This window comes from Hemiscyllium ocellatum, chromosome 35 (genome assembly GCF_020745735.1).
Source record: "Hemiscyllium ocellatum isolate sHemOce1 chromosome 35, sHemOce1.pat.X.cur, whole genome shotgun sequence".
Classification (NCBI taxonomy): domain Eukaryota; kingdom Metazoa; phylum Chordata; class Chondrichthyes; order Orectolobiformes; family Hemiscylliidae; genus Hemiscyllium; species Hemiscyllium ocellatum.
Window position 1 is genome coordinate 18,200,576 of NC_083435.1, and position 22,760 is coordinate 18,223,335.

General features: G+C 45.6%; 1 protein-coding gene across 1 annotated transcript; it reads right to left on the reverse strand.

Moving 5' to 3' along the window:
• Positions 1-14,167: 14,167 nt before the first annotated feature.
• On the reverse strand, positions 14,168-22,437 carry LOC132832553 (zinc finger and BTB domain-containing protein 43-like). Its single transcript, XM_060850643.1, has 3 exons — positions 22,305-22,437; positions 15,277-15,870; positions 14,168-15,246 (listed from the first exon to the last, which is right to left on the reverse strand). Exons 2-3 carry the CDS (start codon positions 15,844-15,846, stop codon positions 14,269-14,271), a joined length of 1,548 nt encoding a protein of 515 aa, XP_060706626.1. The 5' UTR covers positions 15,847-15,870; positions 22,305-22,437; the 3' UTR covers positions 14,168-14,268.
• Positions 22,438-22,760: the final 323 nt, after the last annotated feature.

The following is a 22,760-nucleotide window of genomic DNA, read 5'->3' on the forward strand; positions in this document are numbered from 1 at the left end:
GCACAAAGAATGGCCACATAAACCTGATACTGAATCACAACACATAGGAATTCTTTTAACCTCAATATATAACTCCAGGGATGCTGGAGCCAGTTTCCCGGATTGAGATTTGTAAGCCCAGTGGAAATCAATGGATCTCAAAAGTGTTGGTCACAGACAGTATTCATTTTTCTGTTAGTATTTATGTGATGTTGCAAAGGTGGATTTATTCTCCATCACCCCTCCCCACCTGAAACAGTACTGGTGTTTGTGGGTCTTTAACCCTGGCAGTGCTTGTGGTGATGGTGCTCTATAGGGAAGTCAACGACATTGATCCATCAGGAAATGAGGGGTTGGCAGTGAGGATAAGGAGCCTGCAGGTGTTAAAGTACTGAGCAAAATGTTGATGTTGTCAGTGATGGAAATAGCTGGGAGAGTAGTGCGAGGGGGATGCTAAAGTGACTCAGAGTCAAGGCCCTGCACACTGAGGCCACAATATCCCGACGGTGGAGAATGAACAGGGCGGTGTGACTGCCAAACACTTGAACTGTTCGGCACTGCCTGATTTGCCTGTTGCTGTGGCTGCAATCCTTCCAGGTGAGTGTTCAATATTCCACCATGCTCCTACACCTGAGGCTAACCTTGTAAATGGTGAGAAAGCTCTTCATATGTTACTATTGTAACTTGCCTTACCAACTTTCCGAAGAAGTGGTTCCAAACCCCTTCCCTTTCACCAAAATCACCCATTCATCACTAAAGAGGCAACTTTAAGGCTCTCAGCCATCGATGAACCGATCTTCCAAAAAAAAACACAGATCGTGGTTATTTACCCTATCACATCTCACTGGGGTAGCATTCTGGAAATTGAGGCCTTGCTACTCTCAGAGTCATCACTAAAGTATTGTCTTAAAAATTGTCAAAGCACACAAAGACCCCATTTTACCTGTCTGATGAACCCAGAAAATATGTACACGTCTCACTACTGAACAAGACCTATTTATTACAAATAAATAGATTCTAAGCACATATAAACAACTCTGAATAGTCCGAATGTAACTCATTAGTTAAATTACTAAGCAATCTTATGGACCAGACCATCTCAAAATATTTTGAGAAGATATCCTAGACCGTAACCTTTCCTTATTTTAAAGGCAAGCATTGAGTCCCTGCTCCCAATGCAATGCAACTGGTCAAACAACTCGATGTTAAGCAAAATACAATTTATTTAATCTCTGCAGTTAAATTGCAACCAAAGAAAGAGGGATTTAGAATAACCTAACTGTATTGGAAAATTTGACAGAATAATAGATGCAGTAACTATTACTAATTGTTCTAATATCATAACATCTCATAAACACACCCCTTAGCAAAAAAAATGAAAATTCAAACACAGATTCTCACATGCAGTTCCCTAATCCAGAAGGGGAAAAAACATCAAGAGAAGATTCAGAGGTAATAGTAACCAGGAGACAGTCACTGAAGCTTCCAACTCTATTGAGACCCCAGAGCTTCTGATGTCACTGAAGAAAAGCCAAAACCCAGAATTCTGGATCTCTGAGAGCTGGCCACACTCATTCAGGGTGTCAAACAAAACCCAAGGCCTCCTAAGCTGTTTACTCAAGTGATATTCAGTAGACAGAACAGAGCCTCTGCCTTACGACCTCTTTTAAAGAAAAACAGGAGAAAATAACCTCTTAAAGTGACAGTATTGTCACACCAATCCCTCCTAAAACCTGGTATACACACACACATATGCAGACAGGCGCAGACAGACAAAAAACAGTGGTCTCATCGGTAGATGGAAATAAACTGGGGAAGCAGTTCACTGGCCCCAGTCCACAGGTTTCACTGAGGTGATCCTTTTGCTTGCCATGATTTTCTATTTGTCTTCTCCAGGTACTTTTCAGTCCTTCACAGGAAACACCGATTATTGGTACACTAACTACAAAGCCTCTTAGCTACTGCTTAAATGTCACAGCTTACAGCAACTGACGTTCTTTGGGTAATTTACTGGAGAGGAACTCACCTCATCTGCTCTTACAGCAGTCTGAAAGCTTCTGCCAGTATTGTTCACATCTACAAGTTGTTCAGTTACCTCGGAGCCAATTAGATAGTTGTTGTCAGCCTGATGGCCTTTAGCTTCCACAACTGGTCACAATTCCACAAACCAATCAGCAACCTGTTGCCAGCCAAATGTCACTTTGTACTCATCCCCTGGTGCTAGCCCAATTATAAACAGCCTACCCACACCCAACCTTTCAACTGCTCAGAATAAGCAGCAGTGTAAACACAACTTAAAATGTGCTTCAGTAACTTGTTTTTCTTTTTTAAAAAAACTATACAGTAATTCCTTCTTCAATCCTTTGTTGTAAAACTGTCCTTTTTACAACTCAGTCCACAATCAAAAATGAAGTAAAGCAAAAGATGCAGTTTTTACAACATTAAAGTAGCTGAAATGACTGTAAATGAAAACATCGTTAGGGACTGAAACACTCAGCAGGTCAAGATCAACTTAACACTTCACTGAAGTCAGTTGAGATTAATATTGGACATTGTTCTATCTAATTCTGTGGGCTTCCCGCGAGTGTGTTGGGCCGATGATCTTCCATCAAGAGGGAGCTCCTCTGCAAAGTCAGAGAGATACAAATCTTCTGTCAGAAGAACAATGTTCTCAGATAATGAGCTACCAAAATAACCTTGAAATAATGATTAACATGGTTCTCTACTTTGATTGTTAGTCAGGTCGATAGTGACATGCCCTCGAGATATTATAAGTCCATACGATATATCAACAGAAGTAGGCCATTTAGTCTATGATCACCTCCACAGAATTCCACAGATTCAGATTCACTACCCTCAGATAGAAGAAATTCCTCCTTATCTTTCTTTTAAATGTCTGATCCCTTGTTGTGAGATGATTTCTTCTGGTCCTAGACTCTCCCACAAGTGGAAACAACCTTTCCATGTCTAACCTTTCAAACTCGCTAAGAATCCTGTATGTGTCAATAAGATTCCTTCTTAGTTTTCTAATCTCGGACTCAGTTTAGTCAACCTCTCCTCATGAGACAGTCCCTTCATATCCGGTATCAGCCGAGTGAATCTTCTCTGGACTGCTTCCAATGCCAGTATATCCTTCCTTAAAGGAGGGGTCCAAAACTGTTCATAGTATTCCAGGTGACATCTGACTAATGTCTTGCATTGATTTAGCAAAACCTCCCTACTTTTATATTCCATTCTTTTTGATGTAAAGGCCTTAAATCGATTTACCTTCCCTATAACCCACTGAATTTGCCAAAGCAATTTTCTTGTCATTCATGAACAAGGACTCCCAATTTCCTCTACCTTTGTAGTTTTCTGAAGTCTTTCACCATTTAAGTAACATTCAGATCCTCAATTCGTCCGGCCAAAGTACATGACCTCATATTTCCCTACATTGGGTAAAACTTGGCAGATGGAATACAATCACTTAACCTGTCTATATTGTTATGGACCAGGCCAGACCCCCTCAAAACATTTCATGGTAGCCCAGACCCTAACTTTGCTCGTTGTTTTAAGCAGATGTAGAGTGGATATTTCAGAAGAGATGCTGCTGGTAAACCTACTTAGTTTCAAACAAAGCAGAATTTATTTACAAGATTACTAAATGAAACACAAACAACAGAAAACAGAATCATTTAACCTTTCCAAAAACCCAACAGATCTTCCCAACTTAATGATTGTTCCAAATACTTGCAACAATCCCCATAAACACCCCTTGGCACAAAAGGTAAAATCAAACACAGGGTCTTACAGGATAAAAGTCAGAGAAAGAGCACCAGCCTGGATTTGCTTCTTTGGGTCCAGCAGCTTGTTCCACACTACTGCTAAAACCCAACCCCGGGTCTCCTTCACCGCTGCTCCCTCACCACCAAACGCCTGGAGGAAGAACGCCTCATCTTCCGCCTCGGAACACTTCAACCCCAGGGCATCAATGTGGACTTCAACAGTTTCCTCATTTCCCCTTCCCCCACCTCACCCTAATTCCAAACTTCTAGCTCAGCACTGTCCCCATGACTTGTCCTACCTGGCTATCTTCTTTTCCACCTATCCACTCCACCTTCCTCCCAGACCTATCACCTTCATCCCCTCCCCCACTCACCTATTGTACTCCATGCTACTTTCTCCCCACCCCCACCCTCCTCTCGCTTATCTCTCCACGCTTCACGCTCTCTGCCTGTTTTCCTGATGAAGGGCTTTTGCCTGAAACGTCGATTTTGCTGCTCCTCTGATGATGCCTGAACTGCTGTGCTCTTCCAGCACCACTAATCCCAAACCAGAGAAAAACTGAGCTGGGAGAACTGGCCACTCCCTTTTCATTGTACAAGTGTTTTTTTTTCAAACTCGAAAGCCTTCTGCCGAAGGCAGTATCTTTTGGATATTATCAAATTGACCCTAAAACCCTTAAACCCCAGATTTGTCACAGTCAAGGTCTTTTACCACCTGTCTGAAAAAAAAGCAAAAGACAGCATAACCTTGTTAAAGGAGCAGCTTTGTCACAATAATCATCAGCAGACTCTTTATGGTAAAAACAATGACAGTAGATGCTGGAAACCAGATTTTGGATTAGTGGTGCTGGAAGAGCACAGCAGTTCAGGCAGCATCCGAGGAGCAGCTGCTCCTGAACTGCTGTGCTCTTCCAGCACCACTAATCCAAAAAGCAGATTCTTTATGACATCCTCACCACTTGCCTTCCCACCTATTCTTGCGTCATAGGGCAGCATGGTGGCTCAGTGGTTAGCACTGCTTTTTCACAGCACCAGGGTCCCAGGTTCGATTCCAGCCTCGGGCGTCTGTCTGTGTTGAGTTTGCACGTTCTTCCCGCGTCTGCATGGGTTTCCTCCCACAGTCCAAAGATGTGCAGGTTAAGGTGAATTGGCCATGCTAAATTGCCCATAGTGCTAGGTGCATTAGTCAGAGGGAAATGAGTTTGGGTGCGTTACTCTTTGGCGGGTTGGTGTGGACTGGAGGGCTTGTTTCCACACTGTAGGGAATCTAAGCTGCAAACTTGGCTACAGTACATTCACTTTCCTCATCCAAGTCATTAATATATATTGTCAATAATTGGGGCCCCAGCACTGAGTGCTGTGGCACTTCAGTAGTTACAGATTACCATCCTGAAAAAGTTCCCCTTATCCTCACCCTCTGACCCCTATTAGTTTGGCAATCCTTTTTTAAAAATTCATTCATGGTATGAGGCAAGCTTCACTAGCCAAGTCAGCATTTATTGCCCACCCCTAATTGTCCAGGGGGCAGTTAAGAGCCAACCACATTGCTGTGGGTCTGGACTCAGGGTAAGTGAACCAGATGGGTTTTTCCAATAATTGACAATGGATTCACAGTCACCATTAGACTCTTACTCCCAGATTTTACTGAGTTCAAATTACACCATGTGCTGTGGTGAGATTTGAATCCAGGTCCCAGACAGTTACCAGAGTCTCTGGATTAACAGTCGAGCAATCATACCACTAGGCCATTGCTTCTCCATGCTAATATACCAGTACCATGGGCTGTTGTCTTATTAAACAACGTAATGTGTGGGAACTTGTCAAATATCTTCAGAAAATCCAAATTTATTGTGACTGTTTCCCCTTTATCAATCCTGGTTGTTACCACCTCAAAGAAATCTAGTGAATTTTTCAGACATGAATCCCCTTCATGAAGCTGTGCTGACTCTATTGGATCATGTACTGTATCCATAAATGCTCTGCCATTTCATTCTTTATAATAGACTCCCAACATTTTTCCAGTAAGCAAACTGACCTATAGGAGTCTGATTTTTGAATAAAGGTATCACACTGGCAGTTTTCCAATTCTTTGCAAGTTTACTAGTATTTAAGGAATCCTGAAAGATTACTACCAGTTTATCCATGATCTCTGCAGCTACGTCCTTTAATATCCTTGGATGTGTCCCTTCAGGTTCATGAGCTTATCCATCAACCATCGAGAGAAAGGAGCAGAATTAGGCCATTTGGGCCATCACGTCTGCTCTGCTATCTGATCTTGGCAGATATGTTTCTCAACCCCATTCTCCTAGCTTCTCCCTGTAACCATTGATCCTCCTCCTAATCAAGACCTAGTTGTGTGTCAAAGACACTCAATCATTTGGCCTCCACAGCCCTCTGCGGCAATGCATTCTGCAGATTCACCAGCTTCTGGCTGAAGAAATTCCTCCTCAACTCAGTTCTCAAGGGTCGTCCCTTCAGTCTGAGGCTTTGCCATCAGGTCCTACTCTGCCCTACTAGTAGAAATGCTTCTTCCACATCCACTCTAACCAGGCCTCTCGGTGTTCTGTAAGTTTCAATCAGATCTCCCTCAACCTTCTAAACTCGATCAAGTTCAGACTCAGAGTCCTCAAATGCACCTTATATGACAAGCCCTTCACAAGGATCATACTTGTGAACCTTTTTTGGACTCCCTTCAAGCCGGGACATCCTTCCTTGCATAGAGGATTCCAAATGTAGTCTAACCAGAGCCTTATACAGCCTCGGCAGTACATCTCTGCTTTTGTATTCTAGCCCTCTCAAAGTGAATGTTGACATTGCATTTGCCTTACTTACTGCCATCTGAACCTGCATATCAACCCCATGAAAATCCTGAACTATGACTCCTGAGTCCCTTTGTCCGTCAGATTTTCGAAGGCTTTCCTGTTTAGAAAATAGTCAGTGCCTCTATTCTTCCTACCAAAGTGTATAATCTCAAATTTCCCACATTGTATTCCATCTACCATTTCTTTGTTAACTCTCCTAGTCTGTCCAGGCCAATCTACAGTTTCCCTGCTTTGTCAAGAGTATCTGTTCCTCCACCTCTCTTTGCGTCATCTGAAAACTTAGCAACAATTCTATTAGTTCTTCTGTCCAGATCGTTCATGTATGACGTCCACTACTGTCCTAACAGTCCAATTTCCGCTCTTTACTCGCTTTTACCTTTTAGATATCTAAAATACTTGCAATCTTCTTTAATATTACTAGCTAGCTTACCCTCATATTTCATCTTCTCCCTCCCCCATTGCTTCTTTTAACTTCTGCTCATGTTTAAATACTTCCCGCTAAACTTCACTATATTGTTTTACTTTTTCTTTTGCTTTTATGCTGTCCCTGACTTCCTTTGACATCCATGGTTTCCTCGTCCTTCCCTTTGCAGTTTCTTCATCATTGGGATGAGTTTCTACTCTGTCCCTGAAATTACTCCCAGAAACTCGTATTGCTATTGCACTGTCTTCTCTGCTAGGCTCCCCTTCTAATCAATCCTGACCAACCCTTCCCTCATGTCTTTGTAATTACCTTTATTGGTCTTTAGTCACTTTAGTTGCCCTAGCACATTTTCTTCAGCGATAGTTGTCTTTATTTCCTCTTCTCCTAGTTAGTTAACTGATGGATAATTACTGGTTAAAGCACAGCAGGTCAGGCAGCATCCAAGGAATAGGAAATTCGACGTTTCGGGCATAAGCCCTTCATTCAGGCTTATGCCCGAAACGTCGAATTTCCTATTCCTTGGATGCTGCCTGACCTGCTGTGCTTTAACCAGCAACACATTTTCAACTGTGATCTCCAGCATCTGCAGACCTCATTTTTTATCTGATGGATAATTACTGCAACATACTCACACAAGACTCTAGATATTTTATTAACAACAGAACAAAGTTTATTAAAATAAGTTAATTATAAAAAAATCACAAGCTATCTAAATCTAAGTGTCAGAACAATTTTAAAATTCCTAGTAAAACAAAGTTTGAAACTTTTCCTAACACTATTCACCACAAAGGCTCATCCCAAGAAAACACATCCTTAATTCTTTAAGGTTCTACATAATTGACATCTGACAGTTTATTTGCCAATGAGCTAATTTGAAGAGCCCTCTCCCACGCTGGTGTCATAAGCTTTTTCACAGATCTAATGACCTGAACTTCCACAGTTTCAAACTAAGCTCAGAATAGCTATCTTCCAAAATTCATTAAAGAGAAATTTTCTCAACCTAGAGTCTTCCAAATCGAAGACTGAGCTGATGATCTTACATGTTTATCCAACCCACTGTGAATATAACAGTACGAACATGTTTCCATCAACACCACACAAATCTCCTGTCATCTGCTCCCTGACAAAATGCTGTAACAGAAGGACTCTTTTTTTTAAAGAAAACTCCACACAGAAATAACCAGCACCCATCTGTCTCAAATTTGCAACCCAAATTCCAAAAATAATAATGCACCTTTCATCACGACATATTCTCTATGTCACTTTGTTATGACTGTTGCACACCCACTCTTTCAGCTCATTAATAGTTGTTTTTAGGTTTAGTTTTAACATTCCAGCTCCCCCCCTCCCCCGCCAAAACCTGTGAATTTGTGCAGGTACAGTGTGGACAGAATCAGTGAAATACCCAATATCCTCCACTCCTTGCTTTATCAGTGCTAAAATGAGATTGGGTTGAGAAGGACGACTGTGTGGTCCTGCTTGCAGAGAATAATGAGCATGTGATTTGCTCATGAGGTGACTTTATTTGGCATATTCTAGAGCAAATTGATGCTATTTTATTGTGGCAGACTGCAAAAAGTGAAGTTGTGAGCCATTATGAAACTCTGGGAACTCTATGGTGAGACTCCATCCAGCTGCCCACCATCTATAATTTGGGGATGTGATGGAACATTCTCCACTTTCACAGAATGCAGCTCCAACAACACTCCAAAAAAACTGGACATGATTCAGGCTGTTTGACTGGTACTACCCCAGCTGTCACATAAGCACTCAATCCATCCAACTCCCAACACACAAAAACAATGTGTGACACCTGTCCTATTCAGTGCAGCAACATGCCATGTCTTACTCAAATCAACAGCACTTCCTAATCCCATAATTTCCACCACCTAGAAGGACTTGACTGTGGGCTCAATGGTACCCCATTGGTTACAAGTTCTCCTCTACACCATTTGTCATTGCCATTCTGGTCTCATCTAAAAGCACCATGGGATGTATTCACCACAGAGACTGCAGGAGCAGCTTCCCAAAACCAAAGGTAGTATATGCTGGCTTTGACCATGAATAGCCCACATTCCAGCAATGTATTTTGTAAATGTCAGCGGTGTTGTTTGCCCATTGAACAGTCCAAGCATTACCTGCTTTATACATTTCTTCATAGATCGCTCACAATGGAGTGATCTCACGTTTTGAGGCAACAATGAGTTCCTGTATTTATTACTCTGCAATTTATTTGAAGTGGTGTTATCCTAGGTGTAGAGAAAACAACTTGCCTCTGTATAATAGACAATTTTAAATGTGCCAAAGAACTTCACAGGAGTTTCACAATCTGGCGAATAGTGACACAGACCAGATTGGAGATATTTGGACAACTGAGCAAATGCTCTGTCCAACGGGGAGGACATAACATTCCGAGTAAGGCGCAGGTGACTTTACTCAAAGCTACTTGCTATGTACAACACCTAGTCACCAAAATAGCCCATGAGAAAGAATGCATCTCAGTTTGCATATTTGGCTTGATGTGCATAGAAGCAGGCAAGAATACAGAAATAGAATACACATACAGATACACACAGCAGACCAGCTGTGTATTTTACCCATTTGTTTTTAAAGAGAAGTATGACAGAGAGGACAAGAAGAAGTGCCAAACCGATGGGAAAGACAGGAGTGTGACAGATGAAGATTAGGGTTGATTTTCCAAGCCCAAACTCGAATAAAGATTTTTGATGGAGTAAATAATATTTCCATTGTTGACAAGATTGATAATCAAAGGACACAGCGTACAGCAGAACAAAAGATGAGGTAGGGGTTTAGATGGGGTGAGGGGGTTTGGGAGAATGGTGGGAACAGAGGGAGAAATGAGCCTTTTCTTTTGCTAAGCAATAAGTAGGTATGATCTGGAATGCACTGCCGAAAGGATGTTGACAACAGGTTCAGTAACAACTGTCAAAAGGTGATGGGTGCAATATGCAGGCATAAGGGGAAACAGCAGGGACTGGAGTGAGTTAAACAACACTTTCAAAGAGCCAGCACAGAGACCAAACATCCACCTTGTAAGATTTTGTATAAAAACACGTAGCTTGCTCATTGAGTTGCCATGTTAAGAATTTCAGGGCACACCACAGGAATGAACGAAACAAAAATTTACATTGAGCCACGTTAAGGAGATATTGATTGAAGATGTAGTTTTTTAAAAAAGTATGCAGTCTTAAAGAAGGGATACAGACGCAGAGAGGTCTAACCAGGGATTCCAAAGCTTAGGGCAAAGACTACTGAAGGCACAGCTACTAGTGAATTGCAAGAGGAAAGAATTGGAAGAGCTCATGAAAGGGCTCAGTCCTGTTATCTTCCTGTTTGTATTCACAGGGATGTCGAGGTCAGGGTGGAGGGGGAAGGTGGGGTTGAGTGGTACAAAGCTCTTGGTCCTGAGGCAGACATAAGGATGGGATTTCTCAGGAAAATGTGCTTTTAAGCGCTGTTTCCTTTCTGTAATTTTTGATTGGATGGGTTTAACAGCGAGGAGCAACAGACATTGCAAGAGAGAGACAACTGTTAAAAAAGTCACCCAACAGAAGACGTCTTCTACAGTGTCACTTATTCAAAGTAGGAACCCCAGCTGACATTTTTGTAGTCTGTCTAACAATAACTGTTCACATTCAATTAGGTCTGATCATGACTGAAACTATCAGACTGCGTTGTGGCCACAGATACACAAGTTTTCTAATGTAGAAAAATGATTCCTTTGTCTCTGGATGTTTACCATGCGAAAGTGGGTACTGCAGATGCTGGAGATTAGAGCCAAGATTAGAGTGGTGCTGCAAAAGCACAGGTCAGGAAGGGCTTTTGCCCAAAACATTGATTTTCCTGATCCTTGGGTGCTGCCCTGACCTGCTATGCTTTTCCAGCACCACTCAAATCTTAACTCTGGCTGTTTACAGTTCATCCCTTCATTTAATGACACACACACACACAAGCTAGAAAACCAGAGACAACAGGTGTATGGGAATACCACTGCTGGCAATGCCATAATGTGTTGCCCATTCCCAAATGACTTTAAGAAACTGGTGGTGAAGCACCTTTTTGAACCACTGGAGTCTATCTGGTGTATATACATATATTCTGTGTTGATAGGGAGGGAAATCCAGTTTCGAAGAATTCGAAGGTTTTGATCCAGTGACTGTAAGAGAACGGCAATGTAATTCCAAATCAGGATAATGCAGAATTTGGAAGGGAACAGGTTGTTTCCACTATTTCTGCCATTCTTGCTGTCTGTGTAGAAGAGGCTACTAGTTTGGAAAGTGCAGCTGAAAGAAGTTTGCCCATTTGCTGCAGATAGTATATGTTGGATGGAGTGAATATTGACATTTGTGGATTAGGTGCCAATGAAATTTCGCCTTGTATAGTGTTGAGCTTAGGGTTTCTTGACGCTACACCTATCCAGGCAAGTGGAGATCATTCCATTGTATTCCTGACCTGTGCCTTGTCAATTAGGGAGACAGACAATGAGTCATATAGCCTCTGATCTGCTCCTGTAGCTACACTCTTCATTCACAAAAGTGTGTGACCTCCCTTGGAGCAGCTAACAGGATGGCAAGGCACCGACCTGGATGTGCAAATGCATGGGAGTAGCCTCATTTCGAAAAGCTGATTAGGGCAGACACTGACCTCGCTGCAGACTTTAGGAACGGACAACTTTGTGGAACTGTTCTTTCCCACTCTATTTCACATTTACCTTTCTGCCCTGAAAAAGCTGACATTCTACACTGGAGCTGCACCCTGTGCTGACATCAGGTGTACAACAGAGCAGTCTGAATGATCCAGTCAGCTGCACTATCCACATAGGACAACCTTCTTCAGTCTATATCTACGGCTCTGCTCTGACAGCATTAACAGGCAATAATATATAAATGACTTGTAGATCGGACCAGTGCTGTGGCTGGCTGTTTGGTCTCTCTGCTAGCCAATAACACTGAGCCCATCTGCTTATTTTATGGTACTTTTTAAAAAGCTGGTGACAAACCACTAATGATAAGTGAATTTGAATCAACCCTCAAATGTACCTCCAGCCAGCAGGAGGCAGGAATCAGGAGGCTCCTGGTTGATTCCCTCCCTTCATTCCTCTCCTTGGACCACAGAAGGTCAAGGGAAGAGTTAGCAGCGGTCTTCCATCAACTTTGCACTGGCAGGCAAGCAGGGAGGTCAGTTTTAAAAGGTGATGATTAAAGAACCAGTAAAAAAATGAGGATGGTTATTTTCATGTAGTTGGTTATAATCAGGAGGGAGCTATGGGGAAAGGTGGTGGAAATACTGTTAGAGTACTTAAAGAAGACAAATTGGTGGGGCCACTGAGAAACGTCATGGCATGATGGGCAGTACAGCCAAAGCTACACTGCATCATTTAGCGAATGCTCCTATTGTCATCTTAGCAAGTCCAGCTTGGCACCTCGATCATTCCCAAGATGAAATTTCTTTAACTAAGTGAGGCAGAGGGCAGCTCTCTCTCCAGTCCTTCCTCATGAGATATTGTTCAATTGCTTTTTCGTAGGATGTTACATTATTGGCAAGGCCAGCATCCATCCCTTATAATGCTGGAGGTGGTCATGAAGTGCCTTCTTGTAGTCCATGGGGTGTAGGTAGACCCACAATGCTGCTAGAGACGGAGTTCCAGGATTTTGACCCAGTGACAATGAAGGGATGGTGATATGTTTCCAAGTCAGGGTGGCTCAAAAGGGAACTTGCAGTTGGTGGGTGCTCCCAGGCATCTCCTGCCCTTGTCCTTCTAGATCGAGAAGTCAGGAGGTGAGTTACCCTGCGCAGAATTCCCAGACTCTGAGAACTGACTGGCTTGAGAGGGCATTTAACAGTGAACCACATTTCAGTGAGTTCATGTGACCAAACCACATAAATGACCTAAAGGTGGACTGGTCGGGTTTTAAACAATCGATGATAGCTTCATCCCTGCTACTTGGCTTTCACAAATCCAGCTATTTATGCAGTGAATTTAAACTCCTCCAGCTCCTCCCCCGGTAGTGATTTGGACCCGTGGATCACTAGGGCAGTGACATTACCAGGAGGCCCACCAGCTCCTCGCCTTGGCTGTACGGTCACAGCCCGAATGAGCGCAATTAACTCCAAACCCAGTCAGTCACCAAACTTTCTTTATTCACAGGGACAGCAGTTGAAATTCCACACTTTTTCTTAAAAAAAAACAAAAATAGTAAAGAACACAACAAAATTAAAAGCGGGAGAAAAGATGGTGACATTTCTGAAAAGGCGAAACACAGGCCCTAAAAAGTCCTTTTTACAGCAACTGTTGTACTTCTTGATGTGCAGACACTGTTGTGACAGAGGGAAGTGCAGCAGTCAGTTTGTATAACAGCAAGCTCCAATCAATAGCAAGGCGATGATGACCAGACCATCCATTTCTAGTGAGAATGGCTCAGGAGGGAATCTTGCCCCTGCTCCCATGATTACCTCTGTTGTCTCACCCCCCACCCCCCCACTCCACACCACACCAGCTTTTACTTTGAAAGACCAAATGCAGAGGATAGTCTGCCTCCAATCTGACAGATTATCCTGAGCACCGTGTCTCGGTTTAATGTCTCCGCACTGGCACTGGTTAAACCCAACCTCGATGTTTCTGCCCAGGTTCTCTGGAGGGGATTTGACTCCACGATCTTACAGCATGCAAGACATGGTCAACACGTGTCTGACTGGATTCTGAGGTGCTCCTTTCTCCCAGAATCGGAGCTGTGCCCAGGAGCATCTCCAACCCTGCCCAGGTTTAATTGCCATAAATATTAAAAAGCAGAGGTGGCCATAAAAAATACTTCCATGTGCAGCAACACAATTTACACACACACACACACAGATATACATATATCTAAATATATATATATATATATATATAATTTGTTTTTATATATATACTTAAATACTTATTTCTTGTAAAAATCGTCAGCATGCCCTGATTCAAAGGTAAGTGGGTTTAAAGCTGGGTCAACTCAGCTGGAAGTCAGTCATGTTTGAAATATCCAGTTGAGCACAACCTTGGCAGCAGGCTCCAAATTGTGTTTGTCAGTCCTTGCCACGCCCACCCTATCCCCCCCACCCAACAACGACTTTGGTTCCATCGTACCCACTCGCAGTTCTCCCCTCCCCCGACCTCCCCCCTTCCACACACCCCACACCCACCTCACCCCTCGTCCAGAGTCTCTGCCGATCGGTTGGAGGAGTGGCAGCTGGTGGGCGGAGAGTGGGGGTAGCGGAAGGAGCTGGGTCAGAGGTCGGAGGGCACGCTGAGGTCAGAGGGCACGTCGAGGTCAGGGAGGGGGATGGGGACGGAGGTGGCAGCGTGGTAGAGTTTGGCACAGGCATTGCGATGGCGCGTGAAGCTGTCTCGCCACATGAACTTCTTGCCGCAGTAGTGGCACTCGTACGGCTTGTGGCCGGTGTGGATCTTCATGTGGCCCATCAGGTGGTGCTTCATCTTGAACTTCTTGTTGCAGATGGGGCAGCCAAAAGGCCTCACGTTGAGGTGCATGCTCATGTGGCGGTCCCGCTGGCTCTTGTGGGCGAAGCTCTTGCCGCACTGGCAAGGGTAGAGCTTGTAGACGGCGCCTCCGGGGAAGTCTGAGCTGGCTGATGCCCCGGCCTGCCCGGTACTGGGGCCTGGATCACCCAGCACTCCGTAGGCACCGTTCTCCTGGATCTCGCCAGGCAGCCCAGAGCCCTGCATGGCCATACCCCCAGGGCTGCCCCCTGCCTGCTGCTCAAAGTGGAAGTCGTCCGACGCTCCGTAGTAGTCGACGGGCTCGTCGTAGCTGGGGTCCTCGGCAAACTCGTCATACTCCTCGGGCCCCAGGTGCTCACCGAAGTGGGCAGGCGCCTCGTGCCCCCCGGGCTCCTCCGGCTCCCTCTTTCCCATGGGCGGCACCAGCACAAAGTGCCGCTCCTCGTCCTCGTCCCCCGCGCCGCCTGGAGACACGCCACCCTCCGCCTTGCCACTCTTCACCAAGACCCAGCGCTTGTGTGGCACCATGCTGGGCTGGCTGTAGGCCTGCAGCGGGTAAGGACAGTCAGCGCCGCCATCGCTCACCGCCCCGGCCTCACTCTCCCGGCCCTCCGCTCCGAACTTCTCCCGCTCGGCCGAGTTGCTGATGACGTTGTCCTGCTCGGTGTCCTGGCGCGGCGAGGTCCGGCCTTTCTGCCCGTCGTCGTCCTCGTCCTCGTCCACCTCCTCATCATCATCGTCCCCTCCCCCCGCCGCCCCATCCTCCTCCTCCTCCTCTTCCTCCTCCTCCTGATGTTGCTGCAGCTGCTGCCCGTGTTGGCGATGGTGAGGGTGACAGTGGCCCTCCACCTTGACGCCGTCGTCCTCGGGCCTCTCGAACTTGGCGGGCAGCTCAGGACCGTGCCAGGGGCTGAGGTAGTTGCTGCTGCTGGGCGACTGGTTCTGGCTAGGGGCGGGCGGTGCCGGGGGCTGGCACTCCCGCAGCAGCTCAGTACACTTGTCCACCACGTGCCACATCTGCAGGAAGCTGGCCACCGTCAGGTAGCTGACGATGTCTGGCGACAGGACAGTCAGCTTGCCCGTGTAGGAGGAGGCCAGCACGTTCTCAAAGGCCTTGGGGCTCATCACACCAGGCAGCACGATGCGGCTGGCGTTCTTCAGCAGCACCTGGTCGTGGAAGTAGGGGGAGGAGGCGGCCAGCACCGCCCGGTGAGCCTTGAACATCTGGCCCTGCAGGTGGATGGTGATGTCGCAGAGCTTGCCCTCCACCCGCTGCTGGTTCAGCTTCCTCAGAAGGTTGTTGCCAAAGTTCGGGAATTCCACCTGAAACATCCCGGGCTCCATGGGGCCGCGTCTTCTCCAGAGTCCCTGTGGTGGCGGTGGGTCAGGGATTGGGATGATAGGAGGGGGAGGTAGAAACAAGCCAAGTTAAAGTTAGCATGGACGCACACATTACTGAAGACTTAACCTGCCACATAGTTAGGAACTAACCACCTGGTACCAAGTTATAAACGTCACCCCCATGTTCGACAGCCCACTGGAGTCAAATACCCCGTCCCCCGCCCAGTTAGGCAACACTTCTTTCAGAAGCAAAGGAGAGCCAGTGGACATGATCTATTGGGATTTGCAGAAAGCCACTGACAAGGTGCTGCCTGTGTAGTAAGATAAGAGCCCAAGGCGTGGTACTGGCATGGATAGAGGATTGGCTGACTGGCAGAAGACAGAGGTCAGTGTTGGGACCACAACCATTCACATTATAGATGAATGATTTGGATGAAGGAACTGAGGGCATTATTGCTCAGTTTGCAGACGACAGCTGGAGGCATAGGTAGTGTTAAGGAGGTGGGGTGGCTGGAGAAGGACTTGGACAGGTTGAGAATGGGCAAAGAAATGGCAGATGTAATACAATCTGGGCAAGTGAGACGTTATGCACTTTGGCAGGAAGAAGAGGCGCAGACTACTTTCTAAATGAGGAAAGGCTTTGGAAGTCTGAAGCACAAAAGGTATGCTCCTTCAGGATTTTCTTAAAGTTAACATGCAAGTTCAGTTGGCAGTTGGGAAAGCAAACACAATGTTAGATTCATCTCATTTACAAGAATGATCCTGGGAATAGAGGGCTTGTCATATGACAAGTAATTGAGGACGCTGTATCTGTACTCGAGAACGCTGTATCTGTACTCAACAGAGTTCAGAAATACTGAGGGACATCCCAAGGCATAACACAATCACAGGAAGTGCAGTCGTTGTCGTAATACATTAATGACACACATATTTCATAAACAACAATCTGATCATTAACATTTGCTCTAAGTCTTTTCTGGTAATTGCAATGCGCCATACGCTGAAGATTCCCTCTCCACCCTGCTAACATGTTGGTGATAATGGCCAGGTCAATTCGTCTCAGTGAGACTGGGACAGCTGCAGCTGAGTCAGTAGCCCTCTTGGCTCTTTGAGTCTGAAGGCTCCAGGATCAATTCCCATGACAAAAACAAAAGCAACGCTGACCATGCAGCACTGAGGGAGCACTGCTGTACTTCTGAAGGTGTCTTCCTTTCCAGGAGATTTTAAACCAATGTCCCATTCATCTACTCAAATGGATGCAAATGACTCCACAGCATTATTTCAAAGAACAACAAAGGACAGTCCCAGTGTCCCAGGCAATATTTCACCCTCCGTTAATACTGCAAAAGAAAAATGACCTGCTCATTGTCATCTTACTGTTAGCCGGAGATGCTGTGCATAAACTGACTGCCGAGCCTCCTCCTTAGCAACTACATTTCAAAGGCCAGCTGTAAAGCACTTTTAAATATTACGGAAATGCACTTTTTAAAATAAATATTGCTCGAGGAATGGGGAGGGCTGGCCTGGAGCTTTGTACCTGACAACCCTCCCAATATATGTCTGAAACAAGTACAGTGCACACAGAATTCAAGCAATTTACATTCAATTATTCATGAGTGAGGACAGTCCCCGATGCACTCAAATACAACCAGACAGCGCAGGAGACCATGCAGCCTCTACACTACCCTTTCCTGCTCCTCCTCCTCCTCTTCACATGGGATACTGAGCCTATATAACCCTTCCATACTGCCACCTGTACCAATTCTCAGTAGCATCTATCTACTCTCCTCCATGATTATTCAAATCTTTGGTTTTCATAGAGATTTTAAACAGAGAACTAGATGTAGACAAGTTCTGCTACCATTGTTATTCCTGATGGAAAATTATGCTAAAAAGGCAGATTGTCATAATGTGGTAGATTGCCACGAATCACCAACAGCAGGATGAAACCAGCAGCAAGCCGCTATACAGAAAAGGGAAAGGCTGAATCAGCCAGAGTACTTTAGAAAATAGAAGCCAGAGGCGTGGCTTTGAATAATTTTATTCAAATCTAGCAGTCAATAGGAGAGTGGTAAATATGTCCAAAGATGTATTCAGGTGAAACCTCTTTAGTCACAGAGTGAGCAGAAAACAAAACTCTCCACCATGTAGAGAATTGTTGAGGTGTGTAGTATAGAAGGTGCTCATAACAAAGTTAGACAAGTACATCAGAGTGAACAGTGTATGAGGAAGGACCAAACAGATATTGATCTGAAAAAGAGGTAAGCATGTTTGGCATTAACAGCATCCTAATGCCCGCTTCTGTGTTGATTCTAAATAACCTCGCCCCCATTTCTGTAATGAGGATTTTTAATCTTTATATAACAACTCTCAGAGCAGCGGATATAGCTTTGACTTTCTGCCTATCAAAGAAGGAACACCCACTCTCAATTTATATGAAACTGGTTAATGGCATCTGGGGGTTGTGGGTGTCTGCTATATACTTACCCCACCCTATACTTCCCTCTTTCTTTTTGCATGGGTTATGTGAGTGTCTACATAACCCTTCCATCCTATATAAGACTCTCCACCTTCTGGCTGGTTTAAAGGCTGTCAAATTATTAACCAGCTAGCAAACACTGCCACTCTCTCTCACTGTTCACAAAGGCAGAAGGATGAAGGTCTAAAACACAACTTATTGTGTAAAGTTAAAAATCACACAACACCGGGTTATAGTCCAACAGGTTTATTTGGAAGAACAAGCTTTCAGAGCACAGCTCCTACATCAGGTAGTTAGTGACAGCTACATCTGACTGGCTACCTGACAAAGCAGCAGCACTCAGAAAACTTCTACTTTCAAATAAATCTGTTGGACTATAACCTGATGTTGTGTGATTTTTTAAAAAATTTGCCCAACCCAGCCACCTCCACTTGTTATTGTTTAACTCATCATTTAGAATGAATCTTAGACCTGCTCGGCTTAGGAACACAGCCCCAATTTCTTTAGTTTCCACCAAAGCCTATCATGCCATCCGACTTAACCTTGTCTGTCTTCTCTCCATACATTTGTCATCTTTCCTAAAGTGTCGAACGCTAGACACAACATTGAAACCACAGCCAAACCATAAGAATTACCTTGATTTTGATGTCCTATGACTCTACAATGCTTTAAGTCCATTCTCGGGATGTGAATCTCTTGTGCAAAGCCAATACACACCATCCACCCCAACAAAAACTAGAGGGGAGCCTTCTTCTCGAACCAACCCAACCCTCTCAGCTGCAGCCATGATGAAGTTTATTCCATTAGACCACTTCAGCACTCTAGCTTCAAATCTAGGGTCAATGAGGTAGCACAGGGGAGCTGTTCAGCAGGGTACCTGAAAGTAAATAGGAGCAAATTACTGCAGATGCTGGAATCTGTACTGAGAACAACAAATGCTGGAGATCACAGCGGGTCAGGAAGCATCCATGGAGAGAGAGCAAGCTAACGTTTCAAGTATAAATGACTCTTCTTTTGATGAAGAATCATCATCTGGACTCGAAACATTAGCTTCCTCTCTCACCATGGACACTGCCTGGCCCACTGTGATCTCCAGTATTTGTTGTTTTCGATACCTGACAGTGAGCCTGATTGCTCAAGAACAAAGGAAGACTGGGCGGTTTTGCTGAGAGCTTAACGATATAGCCAGCAGTCCCTGCGTTTACGATGAGTATAATCGAGTCTCCCAAAGTTACAGGAAAGTGTTGTAGTTGTCATGCTGTAAACTGCCATTTTACTTTTATAATTGAAAGAAGCTGAGAACAGGGACAGCTAACTGGAGGCGTTCCACGTTGCATTGGAGAAAAGGGAGGACAAAGAGCCAGCGGGTTGCAGGCTTCCCTACGAATCAACGAACACCATAAACAGACAGCAGTTGTGTGTGCTTGGCATAGAGAAGAGGCTGTTTTGGCTTTGCAAACTATTACCACCCAGATTAGGGGGTGGGGGTGGGGGGGGTGGGGAGGCAGTGAGGAAAGAGAACGAATCAGTCTCTCATTGAAGAGAGGCATTCTGCAGCCTTCTGAGAGCTTTCTTGTGCTGTGGCTAGGGGAAGGAGGAACATCAGAATCCACTAGTGGCAGGTGAGAAATCTAACCAAAGAGCCTGCAAACAGTCACTCAAAGTTACCACTCGACAAAATAGGAACCCATTGGAAGCTGAGAGGGATTGTGACCTGTTTCCTAAAAATAATTCAAGGGAAGAGTGTACTGGATAATAAGTAAAAAGAGGAAACTTCGTTCCCCATGGCAACATACTCTGAAGTAGAAGAAAACAGTGTTTAGTTATTTTTAGTGATTTGATGCTGTAAAAGTTTTCGAACAAAGAAAGATTTCTATGTCATTCTTTCCCGAAAGTTCTGATTACTTTTTAAAAGTCTGTACAGAGATCGAAACAGTGTGTTTTTTGGTAGCAGGCCCAGGATACTGACCTAACAACGATGAAGGAACTGTGGTTAATGCCCTACACAGGGCTGTGTTAAGACACAGAGGGGAATTGGTGTGATAGAATCGTGATAAAGCCAATATGCTTGTCAGAGGTGGGAGAGGTCACCGGTTCTGGAGATTATGTCAAAAAAGGACTGATGACTACATTAAATACAATGTACATTGCAGTGCTGGTATAGCGGAGGGTGTTTAGTCTAATGAATGATCAATCAAGCAAATACTAGATCTAGTTGAGTTTTTGGTATTATTTTATACAGCAAACATCCCCTTCTTCCAGGATGTTAAAAGTGGAGGTGCAATGCTTTTAAAATACAAACAGTAGCTGGTTCCAACTCTTGTTAGAGATAGTCACGTCCTAACACTTGTACAATATGAACGTGGTCCGCCATTTAGCAGCTCAAGCACAGACACTATCAGGTCTGGCTGCATGCAGACACAGGTACCTTCAGAACCTGATGAGTTATAAATTTAGTTGAACACTACGCAATCAGCAGATTATGTCCTCACTTCTGACTTAACACTGGAGGCAAGAGTGTTAATGAAGCTGTATAGGCCAACTCTAAAAACAGTGCTCATTAAGTTAGACTGTTGCTTATCTATACCATCGGCCCTTTCACTTCAAAAGCAAATCCAATAGTATTAATTTTGATATCGGTGAAATGTCTGGATAATGATTGGAGGGAGGAAAATGAGAGAGAAACAAACATCTGCATTTATGTAGCAGCTTATGTAACACAAAGTGGAGTCCCTTTCGTAAAAGATGTGGCAGCCAATTTGCACACAGCAAGTTCCCACAATCAGCAATGTGACAACAACCCGATAATTTGCTTTTTAATGATGTTGGTTGATTGTTGGAATATTGGGTGCGGTTAACTCCCCTGCTTTTCTTCAAAGTATGCCATGGATTGTTCACCTAAAAGGACAGACAGATCCACGTTTAAACATCTCATTCAAAAAACGCTGCCATCGCTGCACAGTGCCTTCCAACTGCGTGGTGCTCCCTTGGTACTCATGCTCCGATAGCATGACACTCCCTCAGCACAGAACCTGTCCCCACCCCCCCGCCCTCCAAACACACAGTGCAGCACTCCCTCAACTGACCCTCTGACAGTGAGGCATGCCCTCAGCGCTGACCCACAGACAGGGTGGCATACTGTCAGCTCTCCATCGGATTCCCAATCTATGACTGCGCACGTTGATCAAAATGCACCGTCCTGCCTTGCTTTACGCCGGGACTGTTTGCTGCCGCTTGCTAACAGTTATGCCCATCCTGGAGGCGGGGGCATGCATGCAATTGCCTGGGGTTATTCCCAAACGCTTGACGAGAATTGCAGCGCATTGACCCTGATGAAAGGCCAAGTGCAAACCTGCACGGAGGTGTTTACGGACTGGGTTGGGGGCAAAAGGTAAAAACAATGACTGCAGATGCTGGAAACCAGATTCTGGATCAGTGATGCTGAAGAGCACAGCAGTTCAGGCAGCATCCAAAGTGCAACGAAATCAGTCCAGAACTAGAGGGGCACGGGTCTGGGGTGAGAGGGGAAAGATATAAAAGAGACCCAAGGGGCAATGTTTCCCCCAGAGGGTGGTGTGTGTATGGAATGAGCTGCCAGAGGATGTGGTGGAGGCTGGTACAACTGCAACATTTAAGAGGCACCTGGATGGGTATGTGAATAGGGAGGGTTTGGGGGGATATGGGCCAGGTGCTGGCAGGTGGGACTAGACTGGGTTGGGATATCTGGGTCAGCAGGGGCGGGATGGGCCGAAGAGTCATCTCTATGATTTTCCCCGTCCGTGCCCCGGAGTCGGCCTTCTCGCCGTCCCCCGTCCCCCTCTCCCTCTGGGGGGGGGGGGGGGGGCTGCCCCTACCTACTCGAGTCCGAGGCTTTCCGGGGACAGGCTGAGGCCTACCTCCCTCCCTCCTTTCAAGCGTCCGGGTGAAGGAGCGGGATCTTCAACCGCGCGGCGGCCGCTTTTTTTTTGTTATTTTCCTGCACCTTTGTGTTTCTTCAGGAGGCGCTGTCCGGTCTAAAGGCGACTTTCGGGCCCCGGCGGCGGCGGCGGCGGCTCCTTCATCTCCCGGGGGTCTGTACAGTAATGGGGGGCGGGAAGCCGTGCCCCGGCCCTCGGCTGTTTCCGCCAACGCTCGGCTATTTCCGGTTTTCTCCATCCGCCCGCTCGCCCCGGCCCTCGGCTGTTTCCGCCGCCAACGCTCGGCTGCTTCCGGTTCCACGCCGCCCCCTCCCCGACGCTCGGCTTTCCCCGCCACTACTCGGGTGTTTCCGTTCCCCTCGGGGGTCTCCCTGTCTGGCTGAGAGTGGTGCTGGACAAGCGCAGCATCCCAGGAGCAGGAGGGTCGACGTTTAGAGTCATAGAGATGTACAGCATGGAAACAGACCCCTCGGCCCATCCCGTCCATGCTGTCCAGATATCCCAACCCAGTCTAGTCCCAC